Here is a 24,389-nt window from a genome sequence, read left to right as displayed (position 1 = left end):
TTTTTTTTTCAACAAGTCGGTCGTCTCCCACCGAGGCAGGGTGACCCAAAAAAGAAAGAAAATCCCCAAAAAGAAAATACTTTCATCATCATTCAACACTTTCACCACACTCACACATTATCACTGCTTTTGCAGAGGTGCTCAGAATACAACAGCTTAGAAGCATATACGTATAAAGATACACAACATATCCCTCCAAACTGCCAATATCCCAAACCATATATATATATATATATATATTAGTTATTTTTTATAATAAGGAGCAAAATCTTGACTGGGTAAACCAGTAGTTTCATAACCACTGGCTAAGCGAGACTGTTTCGTTTCCTTACGAATAAACCACCACCACCGACTGGTGGGCTGGTTACTTGGGTTTAAAGCCTTTCGATTACACAAGAGTCATCAGGCTGCATGTAACTTGTTCCCCACCACTCAAGGATACTTTAATCCCTCTTATAAGAGGGATTTAAACTGAACACTCAGTGAATATGCCGTAAGAAACATGAATCTCTTGGTGTGTATAACCTCTCACCATATTATAAGTTATATGGATAAAATTAGCAATCATGATAATTAATAATAATAATAAATATTATACAGAAATATTATATGTATATGTATTTGTAATTAATTATAGCAAGGAGATAAAACTCTCACACAAACTCTCTCTCTCTCTCTCTCTCTCTCTCTCTCTCTCTCTCTCTCTCTCTCTCTCTCTCTCTCTCTGTCTCTTTCTCTGCTGCTTAGATTTACTTATTTTTGCTGTTTTAATTTAAACAAATAGTACCAGGCAGTGGGAAAACTAATTTTTGCGCAGTGTGGAATCCAGGCTGAGCACGCTAGGGCATTCATGTGTAGAGGTCATTATATTTGCATAATACAGGCTAGCAGCGGTTGGCCAGGCGGGGCAGGATGGCTGAATGCTGGTGTAGTGTGTGTACTTACCTAGCCTTCCCTCCCTGACTGCCTGCTTTCCTGGGTCAAGCTCCAGTTCCTGACCTCCTCACCTTTAACTGAATGCCATAGTTGATTCTTGGTTGATTCGAAGCTACTTGTGACTTCCATGTATGGAATTTCCTTTCAAATCCTCCTCGTCTAGCTCATTCCATTCATTTACAAGGTTTTCACTACAAATGGGCATACCAACGCACCTGTGGCTCATCTGGGTGTTCAGCTTCCTTCGTGCACTCTTGTTCACGTTTCTTTCATAAAAGTTTGACTTCACTCTGAGTACTTTGTACGTCATGACAACGTCTCTCGTAGCCCTTTGATCCTCCAATGACAGGAGGCTTACCTTCTTTAGCCTAGCCTCGTAACTTCTGTCCCTTAGCTCCGGGACCAGTCTAGCAGCAAATCTCCAAACTTTCTCAAGCTTCTTAAAGAACTTGACTTACTTATAAGTTCATACTCAAGGATTAGACCGCCATAAGTGATATACAGCGCCTTTGCTGATTCTTTGTGTAGGTTCCTGAAGGCCTTTCTTACATTCACCAGCGGCTGATGCTACCATGTTGATGTGGACGTCAAGGGAGGTTACATTTAATTTCTACTCCTCAGGTACTTTACCCAGTGTGGTACTCTCTATTCAGGTGGTACTCTGTAATTAGTCGTCTCTCCCCACCTCTTATGTTAAATGCTTGGCACTCTGAGATTAAACTCCAGCACTCGTGTCATTATTCATGTAGTACAATCACACTGATCAGCAGCTCTCTGGAGTCAGCGTCAGTGTGAACCTGTCTCATGAGGTATGAACCTGTCTCATGAGGTATGAACCTGTCTCATGAGGTGTGACCCTGTCATGAGGTTTATCTCATTTGTAAATACCGTTGTGTGAGCACATATAGGTAAGTACACACACACACACACACACACACGTGTGTGTGTGTGTGTGTGTATGCTTGCGCGCATACAACAGTATGGGCTACTGAACGAATTCTCGGGGAACTCCATGGTTAGTGTTGCCACTGGGGGGCAGGGAGGGGGGGCTGATAAGGGACCGGACCTCAGGGGACGATGATCCCTGGTGGTTTGATGCTTCACCTCTTACTGAGACTATCTGTTGTCTTTCAAATACTTCTCAAACTATTAAGCAGTTCTGTGACCCCCCATCTCGTACCTCCAGTTAAAAGGGGATCTCTTCTAACAAACATGCTTGTGCTCGGTAAGCATTTTGTACAATTCACTTGTGTTCATGTGAGAGTGTTTATTTACCATCTTGCAATTACAGAAATAGAGTTAATACCCCTAGTGCCCAATCTTCTATAATATTTAAGTCGTATAAATTTACATATAAAATCCAATAGCTGGAACTTATATTACCTCCTCATTGATCCGGCTGCGGTTGCCAACCACTTTATTTGTGTAGCAAGCTTTCTTTCATTTATATAAATTCCCTTCTGTGTTATTTCCTTCTTCCTTTTGGGTATAGCAGTCTAAACCGTGAATTAAAATTGTCTGGCAACAGACTCACCGATACACGAGAAGAAAAGGATTTTGGAACAGTCATAACTATTTACCTCAAAAGTACCAAACAGTGTCTAACAGCATGCTGACAGTATGCTAGGTTTCAAAGCTAGAAATTTCAAGCACAGGACACCACACACCACACTGAAGGCATCTTGAATATGCTATCCAGTTTCGGTCCCCAAGTGACGTAAAAAACGAAGATATACTGGAGAAGGTACAGAGACAACCAACCAGACTCGTACCAACACTCAGAAACAAACCTAATGAGGAAAGACTTTTTTCTTCCCCTAGGAAACGGGGACTACGAGATCTCAATTAAACCTTTAAAATATTGAATGGCCTTGAAGAACTGTTTGAAGTGCTGAATAAATCTATAGCGCGGAACAATGGAACCATACTGGGAGGCAGAAGCTGAGACACGAACGCATGCAGGTTTTCTCCTTTATAAACAGAATTATGGAGGAATGGAATAAACTACCCACTAATAATGAAATCGCGAAGATGACAGTCATTCAAAAACCAGCTGGACACATCCTATAATTTGTGAGGATTTAACTACATATATAGCACCTTAGATGGGAGGAGTTACAGAGCCTTCAGGACCTGATAAGTTACAGTGACCAGTATGGCATAGGGTAGGGTAGGGGAAAACAGGAACGAGATGTTGCTTAAGTCCTCCGACACTCGCTACTTTACTCAACCACTCACTAAGCTCAATAAAACTCGCACGTTCCTTGCGGGTTTCAGTGACTAGCTGCATCAGGACACTCAGCTGACAGTGCGGCAACCGAGTCAACAATAGTTGTAGCGGCAGATGTATTAATCCGAAATGGAGCCACTGGCCCACATAGCTCTGAGTGGCAGTAGAGTAACACAGGAGTAAGATAGAAACAGTGCTAATTTAGTAGAGGTAGATGTAGCCTACATCTTTCATCCATTTCCATCTCTCTTGTATGTTCCCTTCTATTTTTCAGTGTGGCATGGTATATTTTTTCAATTTTTTTTTTGCACGCGACTAGTGGCTAGAGGGAGTGGTAAGTAGGGAGAGAGCCTTCTGGTTTTCTATCCTTGACACATACACATATAATTCACGATAGTCCTTAATCTAGGTAAAAGTAAATAGTTTCTCTCAGCAAATAGCCAATTCCTCTGCTATTTTTCTTTCTCATGTGCTCCCATATACTCTCATGCACTCCCATGTACTCTCATATACTCCTACGCACTCCCATATACTTCCATGTACTCCCATATGCTCCCATGTACCCCCATATATTTCCATGTACTCCCATATACTTCCATGTACTCCCATGTACCCCATATATTTCCATATACTCCCATATACTTCCATGTACTCCCATATACTCCCATGTACCCCCATATATTTCCATGTACTCCCATATACTTCCATGTACTCCCATATACTCCCATGTACCCCCATATATTTCCATGTACTCCCATATACTTCCATGTACTCCCATATACTTCCATGTACTCCTATATACTTCCATGTACTCCCATATACTATCATGTACTCCCATATACTATCATGTACTCCCATATACTATCATGTACTCCTATATACTTCCATGTACTCCCATATACTATCATGTACTCCTATATACTTCCATGTACTCCCATATACTATCATGTACTCCTATATACTTCCATGTACTCCCATATACTATCATGTACTCCTATATACTTCCATGTACTCCCATATATTTTCATGTACTCCTATATACTTCCATGTACTCCCATATACTTCCATGTACCCCCATATACTTCCATGTACTCCCATATACTTCCATGTACTCCCATATAGTTCCATGTACTCCCATATACTCCCATGTACCCAAGGGGCCTATTTACACCTTCATCATTTTCCATGATATAAAGATTATTAATTAAACTTTAATATATATTTAACACTCCATCTGCTCAATTTGTCTCAAGCTTCGTTGCATAATTTTTTTTAAATAATTTTCCTTTCCAACCTTACATTATTTTTTTACTATCTACAAGCATATATAAAGATTAATATAATCCCACTGGCAGGTAATTTATGCTAATTATGCACGACACCAGACAACTCACTAGTGACATTGCCCACAAGGACATTTTTTATTCTTCTCATTCTTCCCACTTCTTTCCAATTGAAAATTTCACATATACTGCAAAAACCTTATGAGTATTGTAGTTGCCAAATTTATCTTTCATGAGAACCTCAAATGATTATTTTCTTCATTTCGTGTTGTGAAGATGTTGTACGAACTTTGTTGGTGTTTCCCTGTGTCTTCGTCTGGTCGGTGCGGTTCTTGATTACAAAGAGAAAACATCACTAAATCAGTTTTTTTCAGTTCCTGGCAAATATTTTGATCCTTCCCAGTACAGTCGTCACTTTCTTTAGCCTTTTACCAAGTTATTTATGTTGTTGTGCGGCAGTTTCGGTTCTGGTTTGGCCTTTGATACTATGTCGTTCTTAAACTATCCTTTACCTTCTTTATTCATCCTTTCACACTCGTTCTTGGCTAATCTGTTCACCTCACATTTCTCTGCCGTCTTTTTTCTTTCCCGTAGCTTACCATACTCGTGGTTTTTTTTCCACTTTGCCGTTTAGCATCTTTTCTAAACCATGAGCTTTGTATTTCTTCCTGTTACTTTTTCTCTCTTCTGTGTGAATTGTCTCTCGGCACTTCACAGTTATATATTACATAAGAACATAAAAAAGAAGGAGCACTGCAGAAAGTCTGCTGGATCATGCTAGGCAAGTCCAAGTCACCTACTGATCCAAGCTACTGGACGATGCCAGTCAGGTCCAAGTCACATCCACTTAAGGACTGTTGTCAATCCTCCGGTTTCTGTCCCACTGTACGACAGTATAGAATGCTCTTACATTTGCAGTTTCCTCCTTCAAGCATGGCTTTACCGTTCCGCCTCTTACGAGTTTAACTGTCAAGAGAGCCGGATTAAGAGTTGAAGAGTTCCACACACCAAAGAATTTGAGAGAAAGGGGAATGACCAGGTCAAGGATCCTGTGGTTGCCTCCTGGCACAAATGTCATTGTCACATACAGCCTGTATTATGGAATGTTTCCACTATCTTTAAGTATTTTTACTGATGATATGAGCTTAACTGATAAAGCAAAATAAATATATCACGATGTTTAATACAAGATGCAAAAATTGATCAGAATTATGCTTTGTGGGCGTCTTGTTTCGTACAGGGGTCCCGTGGCTAGCGCCTGAGTTATCCCTACTTCAGCTCAACATTTGTTTTTAACACACCGGCAGGGTGACCTAAAAAAAGAAAAGCGAAAGTTTTTCTTTTTAAATTCAGTAATTGTCCAAAATAAGTACTGCCCATAATTATTATTGCCCACAGTAAGACGCAGTGAACTAGCTGTGACGACGCCCTCGTTCTCGATACCACGACGCCTTGTTCATCCCACTAAGCCGAGTCCATTAGACAAATTCACAAGCTTTCTGGCCAGCAAGGCACACAATAACCTTAATTCCGGAAAGGACCCATGAGTGGCTAGTCTGGGTTTGTGTAACAAGCGTCGTTTGCTGTAATTAAGATGCATCACCAGCATTTTAGGTGTATTGCAGTGCCTTGTTCCTTGAGGGAGACAGAGAGAGAGAGAGAGAGAGAGAGAGAGAGAGAGAGAGAGAGGAGTTATTAACTCGTGGAAAACCCATCAAGATGCCGGTGAGGGGGCTCTTGATCTAAGGAACTGAACCAGTGCTCCCCTTCCTCTGACTGAACCCAAATGCCTTCCATTCCCCTCGGCGCTGGACGACCTCTGCCGGTCTAGCCCCCCTCCCCCCCAATGAATGTAATAATATAACCTTTTACATTCATCACGTGGAAGAGTAAGACTCTATAATGTTAAGGTAGAAACAGAGGAGGAGAGAGAGGGAGGGAGAAAGAGCGACCCAGGTACAGCTCAGTCATATTAGGCAGAGATAAAAATGCTGTGAAAACATCATAAGTTTGCAAGCACCGGAGACCCGACCGTTAATGGTTGCTCACACACACACACACACACACACACACACACACACACACACACACACACACACACACACACACACACACACACACACACACACACACACACACACACACACACACACACACATACACGCGCGCGCGCGCGCTTACACCCAACAAAACCAAAATATTGTCCAAGTGGTTAATAATAGAACTGGGAAACAAAAGTTCTGAGGAATTAACAGGTGAACTGAAGAACGGAAACAAAGACAAGACACGTCATAAGAACGCATAAAAGACTCAGGGGAAATAAACAATGTAGACAGAGATTTGTCAGAACGAGGTGGCTTCCTTGCGCCTATTGCTCCTCTTTAGGTAACCTTAAATAGGCACCTAAGAAAAGGGGCATTAGTAAACCTTCGGAGGCAGCTGAGCTTATAAATGAGCTGAGGTAAGATAACATCTTACCTCAGCTCACTTATAAGCTCAGCTTCAACTATTAAAATCAATTTAAAAAAAAATCCATAATAGCCAGAATAATGACCGAATCATTAAGGAAAACTTTTCCTCCTGCAGAGTAGTAGATAATTGCAATAGACTGGAGAAAGGAAGGCGAAACACTCCGCCGCTTCACGAAAAGGAACGAAATATCGAGATCAAGGAAGCCAACAATACATTACTGTTTAAAGTAACTAGGTGAGTAGAAATAGGTGAAGAAAAATAAGCACAACTAGGTAATTAAAAATATTAATTTTACCTACAATCCAGGGCAACATGGGTTCAGGGCAGGTCGCTCCTGCCTCTCACAACTACTGGATCACTATGACATGGCCTTGGATGCACTGGAAGAAAATCAGAATGCAGATGTAATATACACAGACTTTGCAAAAGCATTTGACAAATGCGATCATGGCGTAATAGCCCATAAAATACGTGCTAAAGGAATAACTGGGAAAGTGGGGAGATGGATCTTCAACTTCCTTACAAATCGAACACAAAGAGTAGTGGTCAACAGAGTTAAATCGGAGGCTGCCATAGTGAAGAGCTCTGTTCCACAAGGCACAGTACTCGCCCCCATCTTATTCCTTATCCTCATATCAGACATAAACAGAGATATACACCACAGCACCGTATCATCCTTTGCGGATGATACTAGGATCTGCATGAGGCTGTCATCTGCTGAGGACGCGGTTAACCTCCAAGAAGATATAAACAAAGTTTTCCAGTGGGCAACGGTAAACAATATGATGTTCAATGAGGACAAATTCCAACTACTCCGTTATGGAAAACTGGAGGAGATAATAACTAGAACAGAGTATACTACTGACTCCGGCCATACAATAGAGCGGAAAAATAATGTAAGGGACCTGGGAGTAGTAATGTCTGAGGATCTCACTTTCAAGGATCACAACAGTGCCACGATCGCACGTGCAAAGAAAATGATAGGATGGATAATGAGAACTTTCAAAACGAGAGATGCCGAGCCCATGATGATCCTTTTCAAATCACTTGTACTCTCTAGGCTGGAATACTGCTGTACATTAACATCTCCATTCAAAGCAGGTGAAATCGCAGATCTAGAGAGTGTACAGAGATCCTTTACTGCACGTATAAGTTCTGTCAAGCACCTTAACTACTGGGAACGCTTGGAAGCACTTGACTTGTACTCTTTGGAACGCAGAAGGGAGAGATATATCATAATCTACACTTGGAAAATCCTAGAAGGAATGGTCCCAAATCTGCACACAGAAATCACTCCCTACGAAAGTAAAAGACTGGGCAGGCGATGCAAAATGCTCCCAATAAAAAGTAGGGGCGCCATTGGTACACTAAGAGAAAACACCATAAGTGTCCGGGGCCCAAAACTGTTCAACAGCCTCCCATCAAGCATTAGGGGAATTGCCAATAAACCCCTGGCTGCCTTCAAGAGAGAGCTGGACAGATACCTAAAGTCAGTGCCGGATCAGCCGGGCTGTGGCTCGTACGTTGGACTCCGTGCGGCCAGCAGTAACAGCCTAGTTGATCAGGCCCTGATCCATCGGGAGGCCTGGTCATGGACCGGCCCGCGGGGGCGTTGATCCCCGGAATAACCTCCAGGTAACCTCCAGGTAACCTAATTACAACAAGATTATTTTAATTAGGTAATTAAACCCAGGTATTTGCAAGTAGGTAATTACAACGAGGTGATGTTAAACCAGTAACTACACACTCAAAGCACTCTAGCACTGAAAAAAACGTGCTAAAGGCTGATTAATGATCAGTTGTGAATCATGCAACAGGAAGTACCAAGAGCTGCATGGGGGGACCATCAGCTGGAGCATCTGCTTATTGATTTATCGGCTCATTCGTACATCCTATCTCCCCTCTTCCCTTGAACTCTCTCTCTCTCCATCCTGGGAGGAAAAAGCCCTGGGGTCATCAGAATTCAAAACGAACTTAATTTTAGCCGGGCTAATACAGTGTGCAAACCATTTTTTTTGTGTCTTTGATAAGCAAATTTTTAAGCTATCTTTAAAGACGAACTTTATGTGTTCCAGTAATGTGTTTGTGCTTGATTTGAGAAGATAAATGTGAAATACTCTTTTTGAATCGGGGTTTTAATTGCATTATCCGCTTATTGGAGCTTTTGGTTATGTGACAGAGACTTTACGCTGGCTTACCGACACGCCCTTTAAAAAAAATTTTTATAACTACACCATAAGATGTGATGGTATGCTTTATGTTCTATATAAAACACAAAAACAAAGGATCACCACACAGTAGTGTCCTAGGATTCTGGTGTGTGTGTGTGTGTGTGTGTGTGTGTGTGTGTGTGTGTGTGTGTGTGTGTGTGTGTGTGTGTGTGTGTGTGTGTGTGTGTGTGTGTGTTACGTATAACATAGGTAAAACTTTTTAAGCACTTTTCCCCCTCAAGGGGAGACGGCATCATTACTCTTTCATACTGCATGATATAAAATAATACATAACTAAACTCCATCCGTCTTCAATACTATGTCCTGCTAACACAAACTTATCACAACTATAGGAATTTATTATTAATTTATTATTAATTTTTTGCCTTTACCAAATCACGAGAATATGGAGTTTCTTTTTTTTTTACTACATTTTTGACAAAAATCTCCCACCTAATGCTAAAATGCTATGATAAATTGATGTCACCCCGTATATAAAAAAGCCCCCCTCCCACTTAAATTGAAAGGGAGGCTCGTCAAGTTTAATGTCTATAGACTCCTCGAGAGTCATTAAGTCAGCATTTCTTCAGCGCATCATCAGTCACGAAGACTTTTATCCATTAAATAGGAATTAAAGAAAAACGTATGTGTGTGTGTGTTTGTGAATGTGCGTATGCATATATATATGTCGTGCCGAATAGGCAGAACTTGCGATCTTGGCTTAAATAGCAACGATCATCTTGCCATATAGGACAAGTGAAAATTTGTGTATGGAATAATTTCGCAAAAATCATTCTGAACCTAACGAAAAAAATATATTTCATTGCGTTTGTTTAGTATTAAATTATTGTAAACGTATTTAAAATATATTTAGTTGGGCTAGACTAAAATAAATTGCTCTAGTTATAATAAGATTGGGTAAGTTTTCTAAGATTCTTTTGGTGCAAAATTATAAATTTCTACAATAACATTAATGAAAAAAATATATCTTTAAACGTATAAGAGAAAATTTTAGAAAGGGCTTAATTTTCAATGAGTTCTTGCTAACTGACCAGTTTTACATATTCGGCACGACACACACACACACACACACACACACACACACACACACACACACACACACACACACACACACACACACACACACACACACACACATATATATATATATATATATATATATATATATATATATATATATATATATACATATTTATATATATATATATATATATATATATATATATATATATATATATATATATATATATATATATATATTATTGTAACCGCGATGGATATATATATCGTTAGAGATTCAATTCTCAGCTTCAATAATAAAGGACTCATGAAAGCACTGGACAACAGAGTTGTCTATGTTGCTGATACCTGTGAATATACACATAAAAAACTACTCCGTCTCTCAGTGAATATACCTATTGTATATCTGCTTACACTGACTTTGTTGGGTAATATTTATGTAATTTTACAATATAATCTCTCTGTACGTTTATTTCAACTTTCCATCAAAGTTATAAATCCTTTCAATCATTTGGCTCAAAATAAATTCAACGTCAGTGGATATTTTGAGCTCTGTTGTTATATGTAAAAAAATGTAGAAAGCTTTTTTTTTTTCAAACTTTGTCTATCATGGTGAATAAATTATATTTGGTGGCACTGTCAAATTAACGCTGAGTGATTACAATATTAACACTTAATGCTGGAAGCCCATGATATTAGAGCTGGAAGTGTACAATATTAACATTTAACACAGAGAGCCTATAACATCAAAGCTAGAAGTTTATGATATTAAAGCTAGGAGACTATAATATTAGAGCTTGGAGACTACAATATTAGAGCTAGGAGGCTATAATATTAGAACTAGGAGACTATAATATTAGAGCTAGGAGGCTATAATATTAGAACTAGGAAACTATAATATTAGAGCTAGGAGGCTATAATATTAGAACTAGGAAACTATAATATTAGAGCTTGGAGACTATAATATTAGAGCTAGGAAACTATAATATTAGAGCTAGGAGGCTATAATATTAGAGCTTGGAGACTATAATATTAGAGCTAGGAAACTATAATATTAGAGCTAGGAGGCTATAATATTAGAACTAGGAGACTATAATATTAGAGCTTGGAGACTATAATATTAGAGCTAGGAGGCTATAATATTAGAACTAGGAGACTATAATATTAGAGCTTGGAGACTATAATATTAGAGCTTGGAGGCTATAATATTAGAGCTAGGAGGCTATAATATTAGAGCTAGGAGGCTATAATATTAGAACTAGGAGGCTATAATATTAGAGCTAGGAGACTATAATATTAGAGTTAGGAGACTATAATATTAGAGCTTGGAGACTACAATATTAGAGCTAGGAGGCTATAATATTAGAACTAGGAGACTATAATATTAGAGCTTGGAGACTATAATATTAGAGCTAGGAAACTATAATATTAGAGCTAGGAGGCTATAATATTAGAACTAGGAAACTATAATATTAGAGCTTGGAGACTATAATATTAGAGCTAGGAAACTATAATATTAGAGCTAGGAGGCTATAATATTAGAACTAGGAAACTATAATATTAGAGCTTGGAGACTATAATATTAGAGCTAGGAGGCTATAATATTAGAACTAGGAGACTATAATATTAGAGCTTGGAGACTATAATATTAGAGCTAGGAAACTATAATATTAGAGCTAGGAGGCTATAATATTAGAACTAGGAGACTATAATATTAGAGCTTGGAGACTATAATATTAGAGCTAGGAGGCTATAATATTAGAACTAGGAGACTATAATATTAGAGCTTGGAGACTATAATATTAGAGCTAGGAGGCTATAATATTAGAACTAGGAGACTATAATATTAGAGCTTGGAGACTATAATATTAGAGCTAGGAAACTATAATATTAGAGCTAGGAGGCTATAATATTAGAACTAGGAGACTATAATATTAGAGCTTGGAGACTATAATATTAGAGCTAGGAGGCTATAATATTAGAACTAGGAGACTATAATATTAGAGCTTGGAGACTATAATATTAGAGCTTGGAGGCTATAATATTAGAGCTAGGAGGCTATAATATTAGAGCTAGGAGGCTATAATATTAGAACTAGGAGGCTATAATATTAGAGCTAGGAGACTATAATATTAGAGTTAGGAGACTATAATATTAGAGCTAGGAGGCTATAATATTAGAGCTAGGAGACTATAATATTAGAGCTAGGAGGCTATAATATTAGAGCTAGGAGGCTATAATATTAGAGCTAGGAGGCTATATATTAGAGCTAGGAGGCTATAATATTAGAGCTAGGAGACTATAATATTAGAGCTAGGAGACTATAATATTAGAGCTAGGAGGCTATAATATTAGAGCTAGGAGACTATAATATTAGAACTAGGAGGCTATAATATTAGAGCTAGGAGACTATAATATTAGAGCTAGGAGACTATAATATTAGAGCTAGGAGGCTATAATATTAGAGTTAAGAGGCTATAATATTAGAGCTAGGAGACTATAATATTAGAGCAAGGAGACTATAATATTAGAGGTAGGAGGCTATAATATTAGAGCTAGGAGGCTTTAATATTAGAACTAGGAGGCTATAATATTAGAGCTAGGAGACTATAATATTAGAGCTAGGAGACTATAATATTAGAGCTAGGAGGCTATAATATTAGAGCTAGGAGGCTATAATATTAGAGCTAGGAGACTATAATATTAGAGCTAGGAGGCTATAATATTAGAGCTAGGAGGCTATAATATTAGAACTAGGAGGCTATAATATTAGAGCTAGGAGACTATAATATTAGAGCTAGGAGACTATAATATTAGAGCTAGGAGGCTATAATATTAGAGCTAGGAGGCTATAATATTAGAGCTAGGAGACTATAATATTAGAGCTAGGAGGCTATAATATTAGAGCTAGGAGACTATAATATTAGAGCTAGGAGGCTATAATATTAGAGCTATTAGACTATAATATTAGAGCTAGGAGACTATAATATTAGAGCTAGGAGGCTATAATATTAGAGCTAGGAGGCTATAATATTAGAGCTAGGAGGCTATAATATTAGAGCTAGGAGGCTATAATATTAGAGCTAGGAGGCTATAATATTAGAGCTAGGAGGCTATAATATTAGAGCTAGGAGGCTATAATATTAGAGCTAGGAGACTATAATATTAGAGCTAGGAGACTATAATATTAGAGCTAGGAGGCTATAATATTAGAGCTAGGAGGCTATAATATTAGAACTAGGAGACTATAATATTAGAGCTTGGAGACTATAATATTAGAGCTAGGAAACTATAATATTAGAGCTAGGAGGCTATAATATTAGAACTAGGAGACTATAATATTAGAGCTTGGAGACTATAATATTAGAGCTAGGAGGCTATAATATTAGAACTAGGAGACTATAATATTAGAGCTAGGAAACTATAATATTAGAGCTAGGAGGCTATAATATTAGAACTAGGAGACTATAATATTAGAGCTTGGAGACTATAATATTAGAGCTAGGAGGCTATAATATTAGAACTAGGAGACTATAATATTAGAGCTTGGAGACTATAATATTAGAGCTTGGAGGCTATAATATTAGAGCTAGGAGGCTATAATATTAGAGCTAGGAGGCTATAATATTAGAACTAGGCTATAATATTAGAGCTAGGAGACTATAATATTAGAGTTAGGAGACTATAATATTAGAGCTAGGAGGCTATAATATTAGAGCTAGGAGACTATAATATTAGAACTAGGAGGCTATAATACTAGAGCTAGGAGACTATAATATTAGAGCTAGGAGGCTATAATATTAGAGCTAGGAGGCTATAATATTAGAGCTAGGAGGCTATAATATTAGAACTAGGCTATAATATTAGAGCTAGGAGACTATAATATTAGAGTTAGGAGACTATAATATTAGAGCTAGGAGGCTATAATATTAGAGCTAGGAGGCTATAATATTAGAGCTAGGAGGCTATATATTAGAGCTAGGAGGCTATAATATTAGAGCTAGGAGGCTATAATATTAGAGCTAGGAGGCTATAATATTAGAGCTAGGAGACTATAATATTAGAGCTAGGAGACTATAATATTAGAGCTAGGAGGCTATAATATTAGAGCTAGGAGACTATAATATTAGAACTAGGAGGCTATAATATTAGAGCTAGGAGACTATAATATTAGAGCTAGGAGACTATAATATTAGAGCTAGGAGGCTATAATATTAGAGTTAAGAGGCTATAATATTAGAGCTAGGAGACTATAATATTAGAGGTAGGAGGCTATAATATTAGAGCTAGGAGGCTTTAATATTAGAACTAGGAGGCTATAATATTAGAGCTAGGAGACTATAATATTAGAGCTAGGAGACTATAATATTAGAGCTAGGAGGCTATAATATTAGAGCTAGGAGGCTATAATATTAGAGCTAGGAGACTATAATATTAGAGCTAGGAGGCTATAATATTAGAGCTAGGAGGCTATAATATTAGAACTAGGAGGCTATAATATTAGAGCTAGGAGACTATAATATTAGAGCTAGGAGACTATAATATTAGAGCTAGGAGGCTATAATATTAGAGCTAGGAGGCTATAATATTAGAGCTAGGAGACTATAATATTAGAGCTAGGAGGCTATAATATTAGAGCTAGGAGACTATAATATTAGAGCTAGGAGGCTATAATATTAGAGCTAGGAGACTATAATATTAGAGCTAGGAGACTATAATATTAGAGCTAGGAGGCTATAATATTAGAGCTAGGAGGCTATAATATTAGAGCTAGGAGGCTATAATATTAGAGCTAGGAGGCTATAATATTAGAGCTAGGAGGCTATAATATTAGAGCTAGGAGGCTATAATATTAGAGCTAGGAGGCTATAATATTAGAGCTAGGAGACTATAATATTAGAGCTAGGAGACTATAATATTAGAGCTAGGAGGCTATAATATTAGAGCTAGGAGGCTATAATATTAGAGCTAGGAGGCTATAATATTAGAGCTAGGAGACTATAATATTAGAGCTAGGAAACTATAATATTAGAGCTAGGAGACTATAATATTAGAACTGGAAGCTTATAATATTAGAGCTGGCAGTCCACACTTTAAGCGACATTCACAGCTCTGTGAATTATCTAAGCGTTCTCGGTTTAAACTTCCGTAATTTTGATGTTCATCCTCCTTTTACAGCGGCAGCGGCTGTTGCTGAAACTGCGACTTATGCTGCTGTTGCTGCAACTGCGGCTGCAGCTATTGCTGCTATACCTGCTGGTGCGTCTACATCAGTCTTCTTGCATTACAGTATACTAACCCTGCGTGCTAATAAGCGTGTAAAACATAACCCAGAGGAGCATATCCATGGTGAGGTGTATCTAGATTTCCTCAGGGAGACCTGGAGAGGTGGAAACCTCCAGACGGATGCCCCTCTGGAAGACCTGGAGACCTCCAATGGATGTCCTTCAGGGAGGCCTGCCTGTTCCTAACGAAGACCTGGGGACTGATGTCCCTTAGCGAAGTCTGGATATCAGGGAGACCTGGAGAGCAAAGCACCTCCAAACAGATGCCCTGGAATTAGTCAAAAGTTACTTGGCAGTGTAGAAGAGTGCCAAGTAAGCGTCATCCCAGATGGTGTCACCATGATCTCAGTTATGCTCAATAACAATCATTCACTTTGTATTTTCCATTATTTTGGCTTTCCGGAAGTGCTTCTGGGAGTTCCAGTGACTCCTTGAATTTATTTCACTGGAATCAATACTGCTTATCTATTTTCTAAATCTTTGATAGCTTTTATCACTATATAAAATGTTTCAATCATGTTAGATTCTATAGTTATTTTCATCTCACAGTATTTACTATTGCCCTGACATTAACAATTGCTCGACATTTCTTTTTATAGGTCCACACAGGAATATCATTTTATCTTGGAGTTCGATTACCGCAAGTTATACATGGAAAATGAATGGCCATGTGGGAGAATGTTGACCGTATGGGAGAGTCACGGCCACTTTGGGGAGAGGTGGCCACGTGGGAGACAGGTGGCCACGGAGGAGTTTTGTAGACACGGGGAAGAATAGTGGCCATGTGGGAGACTGGCTAAGTTAGTGGCAACCACACGGGTGAGTAGTCATCATGCCTGGGTGGAGCCCACATGATGAGCTAGCCATGGTGATGTGGACGACGCTTCGGAGAGTTAGCTCTCAGCGCCATCTGATCCACCTTCCACACATGTCTTCCACAAGACCTTCCCTCCTTCCACACTCTTCCTTACTCAGATCTGCAAAGAAATAAAACAGAACAAAGTAAGTATCATCGCTGTAAAGAAACATTAGAAAGATGTATACCCCTGAGGAGGTGAGCTAAATAAGATGCAGTAACCTAAGAAGTCATCGCCAACAACAATACTATTGCCAATACAGGTCGATTCACTTTATTTTTTTAATGTAAGGTAATACATGAAATTAAATTAAAAAGTCATGCACTGAATATATGATACATTTAATATAATGTATGTAATAAATGGCATCTATGTTGGTATGTATTATTATTACTATCTACAGACATATTTTATCGTGAATAAATTATTTACCTGTGTGTGTGTCTTACTTCTCCCTCTGTTTGTCTACCTGTCTGTCTGTCTGTCTGTCTGTCTGTCTGTCTGTCTGTCTGTCTGTCTGTCTCTCTGTCTCTCTCTCTCTCTCTCTCTCTCTCTCTCTCTCTCTCTCTCTCTCTCTCTCTCTCTCTCTCCCTCTGTCTCTCTCTCTGTCTCTCTCTCTCTCCCTCCCTTCATTTAATCCTTATATTTTCCAAGTCCCAGCCTCGGTGACGCACACTGCCTCAAGCACGAGCCATTTACATAAAAAATCTCTCTCCTTTGGAGAAGGTGTAGATGAGACAAACAAGTGGCAGGGTCTATGTAGTCAGGAGAGCCTCTTCTTCCAGTCTTCCTTCAAAACTTGGGTTTATCTTTGCAAAAAATTGTATTACTTCCCCCCTGTTGTTTTGTTTAACATAAGTTTTTTTTTTAAAGTGTTATTGTGAAATTAGAATAATTAAGTAATCTGTGTGTGTGTGTGTGTGTGTGTGTGTACTCACCTATTTGTGGTTGCAAGGGTCGAGTCACAGCTCCTGGCCCCGCCTCTTCGCTGATTGCTACTAGGTCCTCTCTCTCCCTGCCCTATGAGCTTTATCATACCTCGCCTTAAAACTATGTATGGTTCCCGCCTCCACTACGTCACTTTCTAGGCTATTCCACGACCTGACTACTCTATGACTGAAGAAATACTTCCTAACATCCCTTTGATTCATCTGAGTCTTCAACTTCCAATTGTGACCTCTTGTGTCTGTGTCCCATCTCTGGAACATCCCGTCTTTGTCCACCTTGTCTATTCCGCGCAGTATTTTAAATGTCATTATCATGTCTCCCCTGACCCTCCTGTCCTCCAGTGTCGTCAGGCCGATTTCCCTCAACCTTTCTTCATAGGACAATCCCCGTAGCTCTGGGACTAGTCTTGTTGCAAACCTTTGCACTTTCTCTAATTTCTTGACGTGCTTGACTAGGTGTGGATTCCAAACTGGTGCTGCATACTCCAGAATGGGCCTGACGTAAATGGTATACAGAGTCTTGAACGAATCCTTACTGAGGTATCGGAACGCTATCCGTAGGTTTGCCAGGCGCCCGTATGCTGCAGCAGTTATCTGATTGATGTGCGCCTCAGGAGATATGCTCGGTGTTATACTCACCCCCAGATCTTTTTCCTTGAGTGAGGTTTGCAGTCTTTGGCCATCTAACCTATATTGTGTCGGCGGTCTTCTTTGCCCTTCCCCAATCTTCATGACTTTGCATTTGGCAGGGTTAAACTCAAGGAGCCAGTTGCTGGACCAGGCTTGTAGCCTGTCCAGGTCTCTTTGTAGTCCTGCCTGATCCTCATCCGATTTGATTCTTCTCATTAACTTCACATCATCTGCAAACAAGGACACTTCTGAATCTATCCCTTCCGTTATGTCGTTCACATATACCAAGAACAGCACAGGTCCTAGGACTGACCCCTGTGGAACCCCGCTTGTCACAGGTGCCCACTCTGACACCTCATCACGTACCATGACTTGTTGTTGCTTCCCTGTCAGGTATTCTCTGATTCATTGCAGTGCCTTTCCTGTTATGTGTGCCTATCGTCTAGCTTTTGCAGTAACCTCTTATGAGGAACTGTGTGTGTGTGTGTGTGTGTGTTAGTTCCCATATTGTCCTAGGCACATGTCGATTAGACACTAGGCCTGTTGTATATGAGCACGTGTGTGTGTGTGTGTGTGTGTGTGTGTGTGTGTGTGTGTGTGTGTGTGTGTGTGTGTGTGTGTGTGTGTGTGTGTGTGTGTGTGTTTGTGTGTGTGTGTGTGTGTGTGTGTGTGTGTGTGTACTCACCTAGTTGAGGTTGCAGGGGTCGAGTCCAAGCTCCTGGCCCCGCCTTTTCACTGGTTGCTACTAGGTCACTCTCCCTTAACCATGAGCTTTATCGTACCTCTGCTTAAAGTTATGTATGGATCCTGCCTCCACTACATCGCTTCCCAAACTATTCCACTTCCTGACTACTCTGTGGCTGAAGAAATACTTCCTAACATCCCTTTGATTCATCTGTGTCTTTAGCTTCCAACTGTGTCCCCGTGTTGCTGTGTCCAGTCTCTGGAACATCCTATCTTTGTCCACCTTGTCAATTCCTCTCAGTATTTTGTAAGTCGTTATCATGTCCCCCCTATCTCTCCTGTCCTCCAGTGTCGTCAGGTTGATTTCCCTTAACCTCTCCTCTTAGGACATACCTCTTAACTCTGGGACTAGTCTTGTTGCACACCTTTTCACTTTCTCTAGTTTCTTTACATGCTTGGCTAGGTGTGGGTTCCAAACTGGTGCCGCATACTCCAATATGGGCCTAACGTACACGGTGTACAGGGTCCTGAACGATTCCTTATTAAGATGTCGGAATGCTGTTCTGAGGTTTGCCAGGCGCCCATATGCTTCAGCAGTTATTTGGTTGATGTGCGCTTCAGGAGATGTGCCTGGTGTTATACTCACCCCAAGATCTTTTTCCTTGAGTGATGTTTGTAGTCTCTGGCCCCCTAGACTGTACTCCGTCTGCGGTCTTTTTTGCCCTTCCCCAATCCTCATGACTTTGCACTTGGTGGGATTGAACTCCAAGAGCCAGTTGCTGGACCAGGTCTGCAGCCTGTCCAGATCCCTTTGTATTTCCGCCTGGTCTTCGATCGAATGAACTCTTCTCATCAACTTCACGTCATCTGCAAACAGGGACACCTCGGAGTTTATTCCTTCCGTCATGTCGTTCACAAATACCAGAAACAGCACTGGTTCTAGGACTGACCCCTGTGGGACCCCGCTGGTCACAGGTGCCCACTCTGACACCTCGCCACTTACCATTACTCGCTGATGTCTTTCTGACAAGTATTCCCTGATCCATTGCAGTGCCTTCCCTGTTATCCCTGCTTGGTCCGCCAGTTTTTGCACTAATCTCTTGTGTGGTACTGTGTCAAACGCCTTCTTGCAGTCCAAGAAAATGCAATCTACCCACCCCTCTCTCTCTTGTCTTACTGCTGTCACCATGTCATAGAACTCCAGTAGATTTGTGACACAGGATTTCCCGTCTCTGAAACCATGTTGGCTGCTGGTGATGAGATCATTCCTTTCTAGATGTTCCACCATTCTTTTCCATGATTTTGCATGCTATACATGTCAGTGACACTGGTCTGTAGTTTAGTGCTTCATGTCTGTCTCCTTTTTTAAAGATTGGGACTACATTTGCTGTCTTCCATGCCTCAGGCAATCTCTCTGTTCGATAGATGTATTGAATATTGTTGTTAGGGGTACACATAGCGCCTCTGCTCCCTCTCTCAGGACCCATGGAGAGAGGTTATGTGGCCCCATTGCCTTTAAGGTATCTAGCTCACTCAGAAGCCTCTTCACTTCTTCCTCGGTTGTGTGTACTGTGTCCAGCACATGGTGGTGTAACCCACCTCTCCGTCTTTCTGGAGCCCCTTCTGTCTCCTCTGTGAACACTTCTTTGAATCTCTTGTTGAGTTCCTCACATACTTCACGGTCATTTCTTGTTGTCTCTCCTCCTTCCTTCCTTAGCCTGATTACCTGGTCCTTGACGGTTGTTTTCTTCCTGATGTGGCTGTATAACAGCTTCGGGTCAGATTTGGCTTTTGCTGCTATGTCGTTTTCATATTGACATTGGGCCTCCCTTCTTATCTGTGCATATTCGTTTCTGGCTCTACGACTGCTCTCCTTATTCTCCTGGGTCCTTTGCCTTCAATATTTCTTCCATTCCCTAGCACACTTGGTTTTTGCCTCCTTGCATCTTTGGGTGAACCATGGGCTCATCCTGGCTTTTTCATTATTCCTGTTACCCTTGGGTACAAACCTCTCCTCAGCCTCCTTGCACATTGTTGCTACATATTCCATCATCTCATTAACTGTCTTCCCTGCCAGTTCTCTGTCCCACTGAACCTCATTCAGGAAGTTCCTCATTCCTGTGTAGTCCCCTTTCCTGTTGTTTGGTTTCATTTGTCCTGGCCTTCCTGCTTCCCCCTCCACTTGTAGCTCTACTGTGTATTCGAAGCTCAAAACCACATGATCGCTGGCCCCAAGGGGTCTTTCATATGTGATGTAATCAATATCTGCACTACTCAAGGTGAATACTAAGTCCAGTCTTGCTGGTTCATCCTCTCCTCTCTCTCTCTTGTAGTGTCCCTTACGTGTTGGTACATGAAGTTTTCCAGTACCACCTCCATCATCTTAGCCCTCCATGTATCTTGGCCCCCATGTGGCTCCAAGTTCTCCCATTCGATCTCCTTGTGGTTAAAGTCGCCCATGATCAGGAGCTTTGCCCTGCATGCATGAACTCTTCTGGCCACTGTAGCCAGTGTGTCAACCATCGCTCTATTGCTCTCGTCATACTCTTGCCTTGGCCTCCTGCTGTTCTGTGGTGGGTTATACATTACTGCAATTATCACCTTGGGACTTCCGCTGTCTCCTCTCTCCAGCTCATCAAAATTCCATCAGTGTTTGATCAGCAATGCCACTCCTCCACCCCCCCCCTGTTCCTTCTGTCTTTTCTCAGGATCTGGTATCCCGCTGGAAAGATGGCATCTGTTATCATACCTGTAAGCTTGGTTTCTGTGATCGCTATGATGTCTGGTGATGCCTCTTTGACTCTTTCGTGCCACTCCTCCCACTTGTTTGTTATTCCATCAGCATTTGTGTACCATACCTTCAGTTTCCTTTCCAACACTGTGGTTTGGGGGCCCTGTGGGGGTGGGAGTCCTGGTAGCATACTGTGGGATTCTATGGTTGGGGGTTGGGTGGAAGCTGTGGGTATGGATTGTATTGTGTGTTGGGATGGTGTGATAGGTTGTGGGGTTCTGAGGATAGTTGTGTGTGTGCTTGCCCTTGCTGCTCTGTTCTGCTCTGACTGACCTCTACCGGTTCCATCCTTGTCTCCTTTCCTAGCTCCTTTCGCTTTTTTGTCCTCTCCCTCAGCTGCCGTCTCTCTGTTTGAGTTCTGTCTCTGTCTAGGAACACCTTCTTGTACTCTTCCGAGCTTTTCAACCGTGGTTTCTCTTGGAGGATCCTGTTCTGCACTGTTTTTTGTCCTGAGATTCAGCTTGATCGGTCGGTTTCTCCCCTTCAAGTACCCCACTATTCTCTGAAAATTTACAATCTCATCCATGTCTTCTCCCCCTATTTCCGTGATGATTTTCTCAATCTCCTTTCTTTCTTCCTGCCGTCTTTCAGCGTGTGTCCTTTCCTCTCTCTCCCGAAGCCCATGGATAATCACTGATTTTGCCCTTTCCTCCTCCCATTGCCTCTCCCTCTGTGACTCTGGTTCCTGTCTGTATGTGGTCATTTTCTCCCTTGATTTTTCCAGTGGCTCTTGGTAGCATGGTTGTGCCTCAGCATTCGACCTATCTCCCTCTCCATCTGCACCCATCTGCTCTTCCCTTCCACTCTCTGGCCCTTCTTTGCAGGCTGATATGACCTTAGCATAATTCATATCTCCTTCCTTCCTGTTCAGCCTCTCAGCTTCATATGGTGTGTCTTCTCTGGTCACTACCCCTGAGACTTGCTTCAGCCTGTTTACCTCAAATTCTAGGACCTTTACCCTGGCTACTGCAGTTTCGACTTGTGCCTCCCAATTCTTCGTCTCCTTCTCCAACCTCTTTTCCCATTTCACAGAGAGCTTTCTCCATTTTTTCAGAAAGCTCTCCTAATTTTCTCTCCCATTCTTGCACTATCCTTTTCCACTGCTCCTCCATCCATTCCTCCCTACCAGTACCATTGTCATCTGATCCCTGATTTCTGCGAGTCCCAACAATTTTTTTTTTTTTTTAGTGAAAGAGAGAGAGAAAGAGAAAAAGAAAAAGGGAAAGAGAGTGAGAGACAGGGAGAAAGAGAGAGAAGGGGAGGGTAGAAGGAGGGGAAAAGAAGGGAAAAAGGGGGAGAAAGTGAGAGAGAGGGAAAAGGTAAGAGAGAGGGGGGGAGTGACAAGGGAAGAGAGAGAGAGAGAGAGAGAAAAGAACAGGAAGAGAGAGAGTAAGAGAGGAAGAGAGAGAGGGAGAGGGAGAGAGAGATGAAGAGAGAGAGAGTGAGAGGAAGAGAGAGAGGAAGAGAGAGAGAGGATGAGAGAAAGGGGGGAGAGAGAGAGAGAGAGAGAGAGAGAGGAAGAGAGAGGAGAGGAGAGGGAGAGAGAGAGAGAGAGAGAAGAGAGAGGAGAGGAGAGGGAGAGAGATGGGGGGGAAAGGGTTAGAGGGTCACTTCACAGGAAGGTGTGAAATCCTGTATGTGTGTGTGTGTGTGTGTGTGTGTGTGTGTGTGTGTGTGTGTGTGTGTGTGTGTGTGTGTGTGTGTGTGTGGGTGTGTGTGTGTTTGCACTTTCTCTAGTGTGTGTGTGTGTGTGTCGGAATGCATGTGTGTTTGTGTGTGTGTGTGTGTGTGTGTGTGAGTGTGTGTGTGTGTCTGTGTGTGTGTGTGTGTGTGTGTGTGTGTGTGAGTGTATTCATGTGTGTGTGTGTGTGTGTGTGTGTGTGTGTGTGTGTGTGTGTGTGTGTGTGTGTGTGCTACAGCTATTCAAGTACCTAACAGCAGAGCTGTTCTCACCTAGTGTGTGTGCATATGTTTATGTAAACAGTCCTTATTTCCCACATATGTACTACATATGTATTGTATATGTACCCGATCTCTTGGTTCCCACTGTACTGTCTTATGCCTTTAAAATTACGTTCAAAAATAAATACACTAGGCTTCGCCTATATGCTGCTACCTCTAAATTCTATTAAATGCCAGTAAATGCTGCTTATTCTAATTCTGATAGCTCGAGGAGAGTAACCCCCAATTCCAGCTAGAGACAGGTACTATTGACCCCATGCAACTCAAACAGGTGAATATTACTTGCGGCTGGCAGCGGAGTAACGTTGCGGATCTGTCCTGTCCCAGAAGTTGATGTTTGATGCTTCTCGGTAATTTTCCCACTAACTTCCTGTATGCACTATAGTCTCTAGCTCTTCTAATTTTTTCACTCACTCACTGTATTTACTGACACATCTATACATATCTCTTATCTCCCTGGTCTTGAGTCGCACTTATTCTTCAAAATACCCCACTGCGTTATTATGGCAACACTATTTAGGCCTGACACAACCGTTCACCCTTCCAACGGCCTCCACTAAACACTCAGCCACTATTTCCTTTGTTTTCTTTTCTGTGATCACTTATATTTCCTTTTTTCGGGGCTTAAGTGATTATATGCACTCTTATGCGTGCACACGCCTATATCCCACACTCTATTCCTTATGGCACAGTCAGAAATTATCACCAAAACACGAGCTCAAACCGCGTGACTCCTCCACGAGTTTGTGTCTGTGTGTGTGTGTTTGTGTCTGTTTGAATGTATGAATTCACGTGAAAGTGAACGAAATCAAACCCGAGGCTTCATACTTGGGAATCCTCCAGACATTCTACTACCTGGCCCTACAGATTACAACAGGAAGGTAGCAACCTATCTCAATTAGATAACGTCAGCAGGTGCAACACTCGTAACAAGTTTATTATAGTCACCCTTCCCCACCAACAACAACACACGCCCTCTCAGTGCCAGTGTCAATGCACTTGAAAAAAACTAACGACTTTAACTAAAATCACGTAAAATTGCACGTAAATCGAACCCGAAG

At 41.0% G+C, this 24,389-nt stretch overlaps 1 protein-coding gene across 3 annotated transcripts in view; it reads right to left on the bottom strand.

Annotated features, from left to right (window-relative positions):
• LOC128700691 (cell adhesion molecule DSCAM-like) overlaps nt 1-24,389 on the bottom strand; it is a 191,676-nt gene that overhangs the window by 43,512 nt on the left and 123,775 nt on the right. For all 3 annotated transcript variants that reach the window (XM_070086969.1, XM_070086970.1, XM_070086971.1), the window contains exon 2: nt 15,472-16,434. In XM_070086969.1, coding sequence (XP_069943070.1) covers nt 15,472-15,520 — 49 coding nt within the window. In that variant the 5' untranslated portion in view covers nt 15,521-16,434. The remainder of the gene's footprint in view (nt 1-15,471; nt 16,435-24,389) is intronic.

Source organism: Cherax quadricarinatus, chromosome 20, assembly GCF_038502225.1.
Source record: "Cherax quadricarinatus isolate ZL_2023a chromosome 20, ASM3850222v1, whole genome shotgun sequence".
NCBI lineage: Eukaryota > Metazoa > Arthropoda > Malacostraca > Decapoda > Parastacidae > Cherax > Cherax quadricarinatus.
The sequence above is the reverse complement of the archived record's forward strand: the minus strand, read 5'-3'. Positions and strand labels throughout refer to the sequence as shown.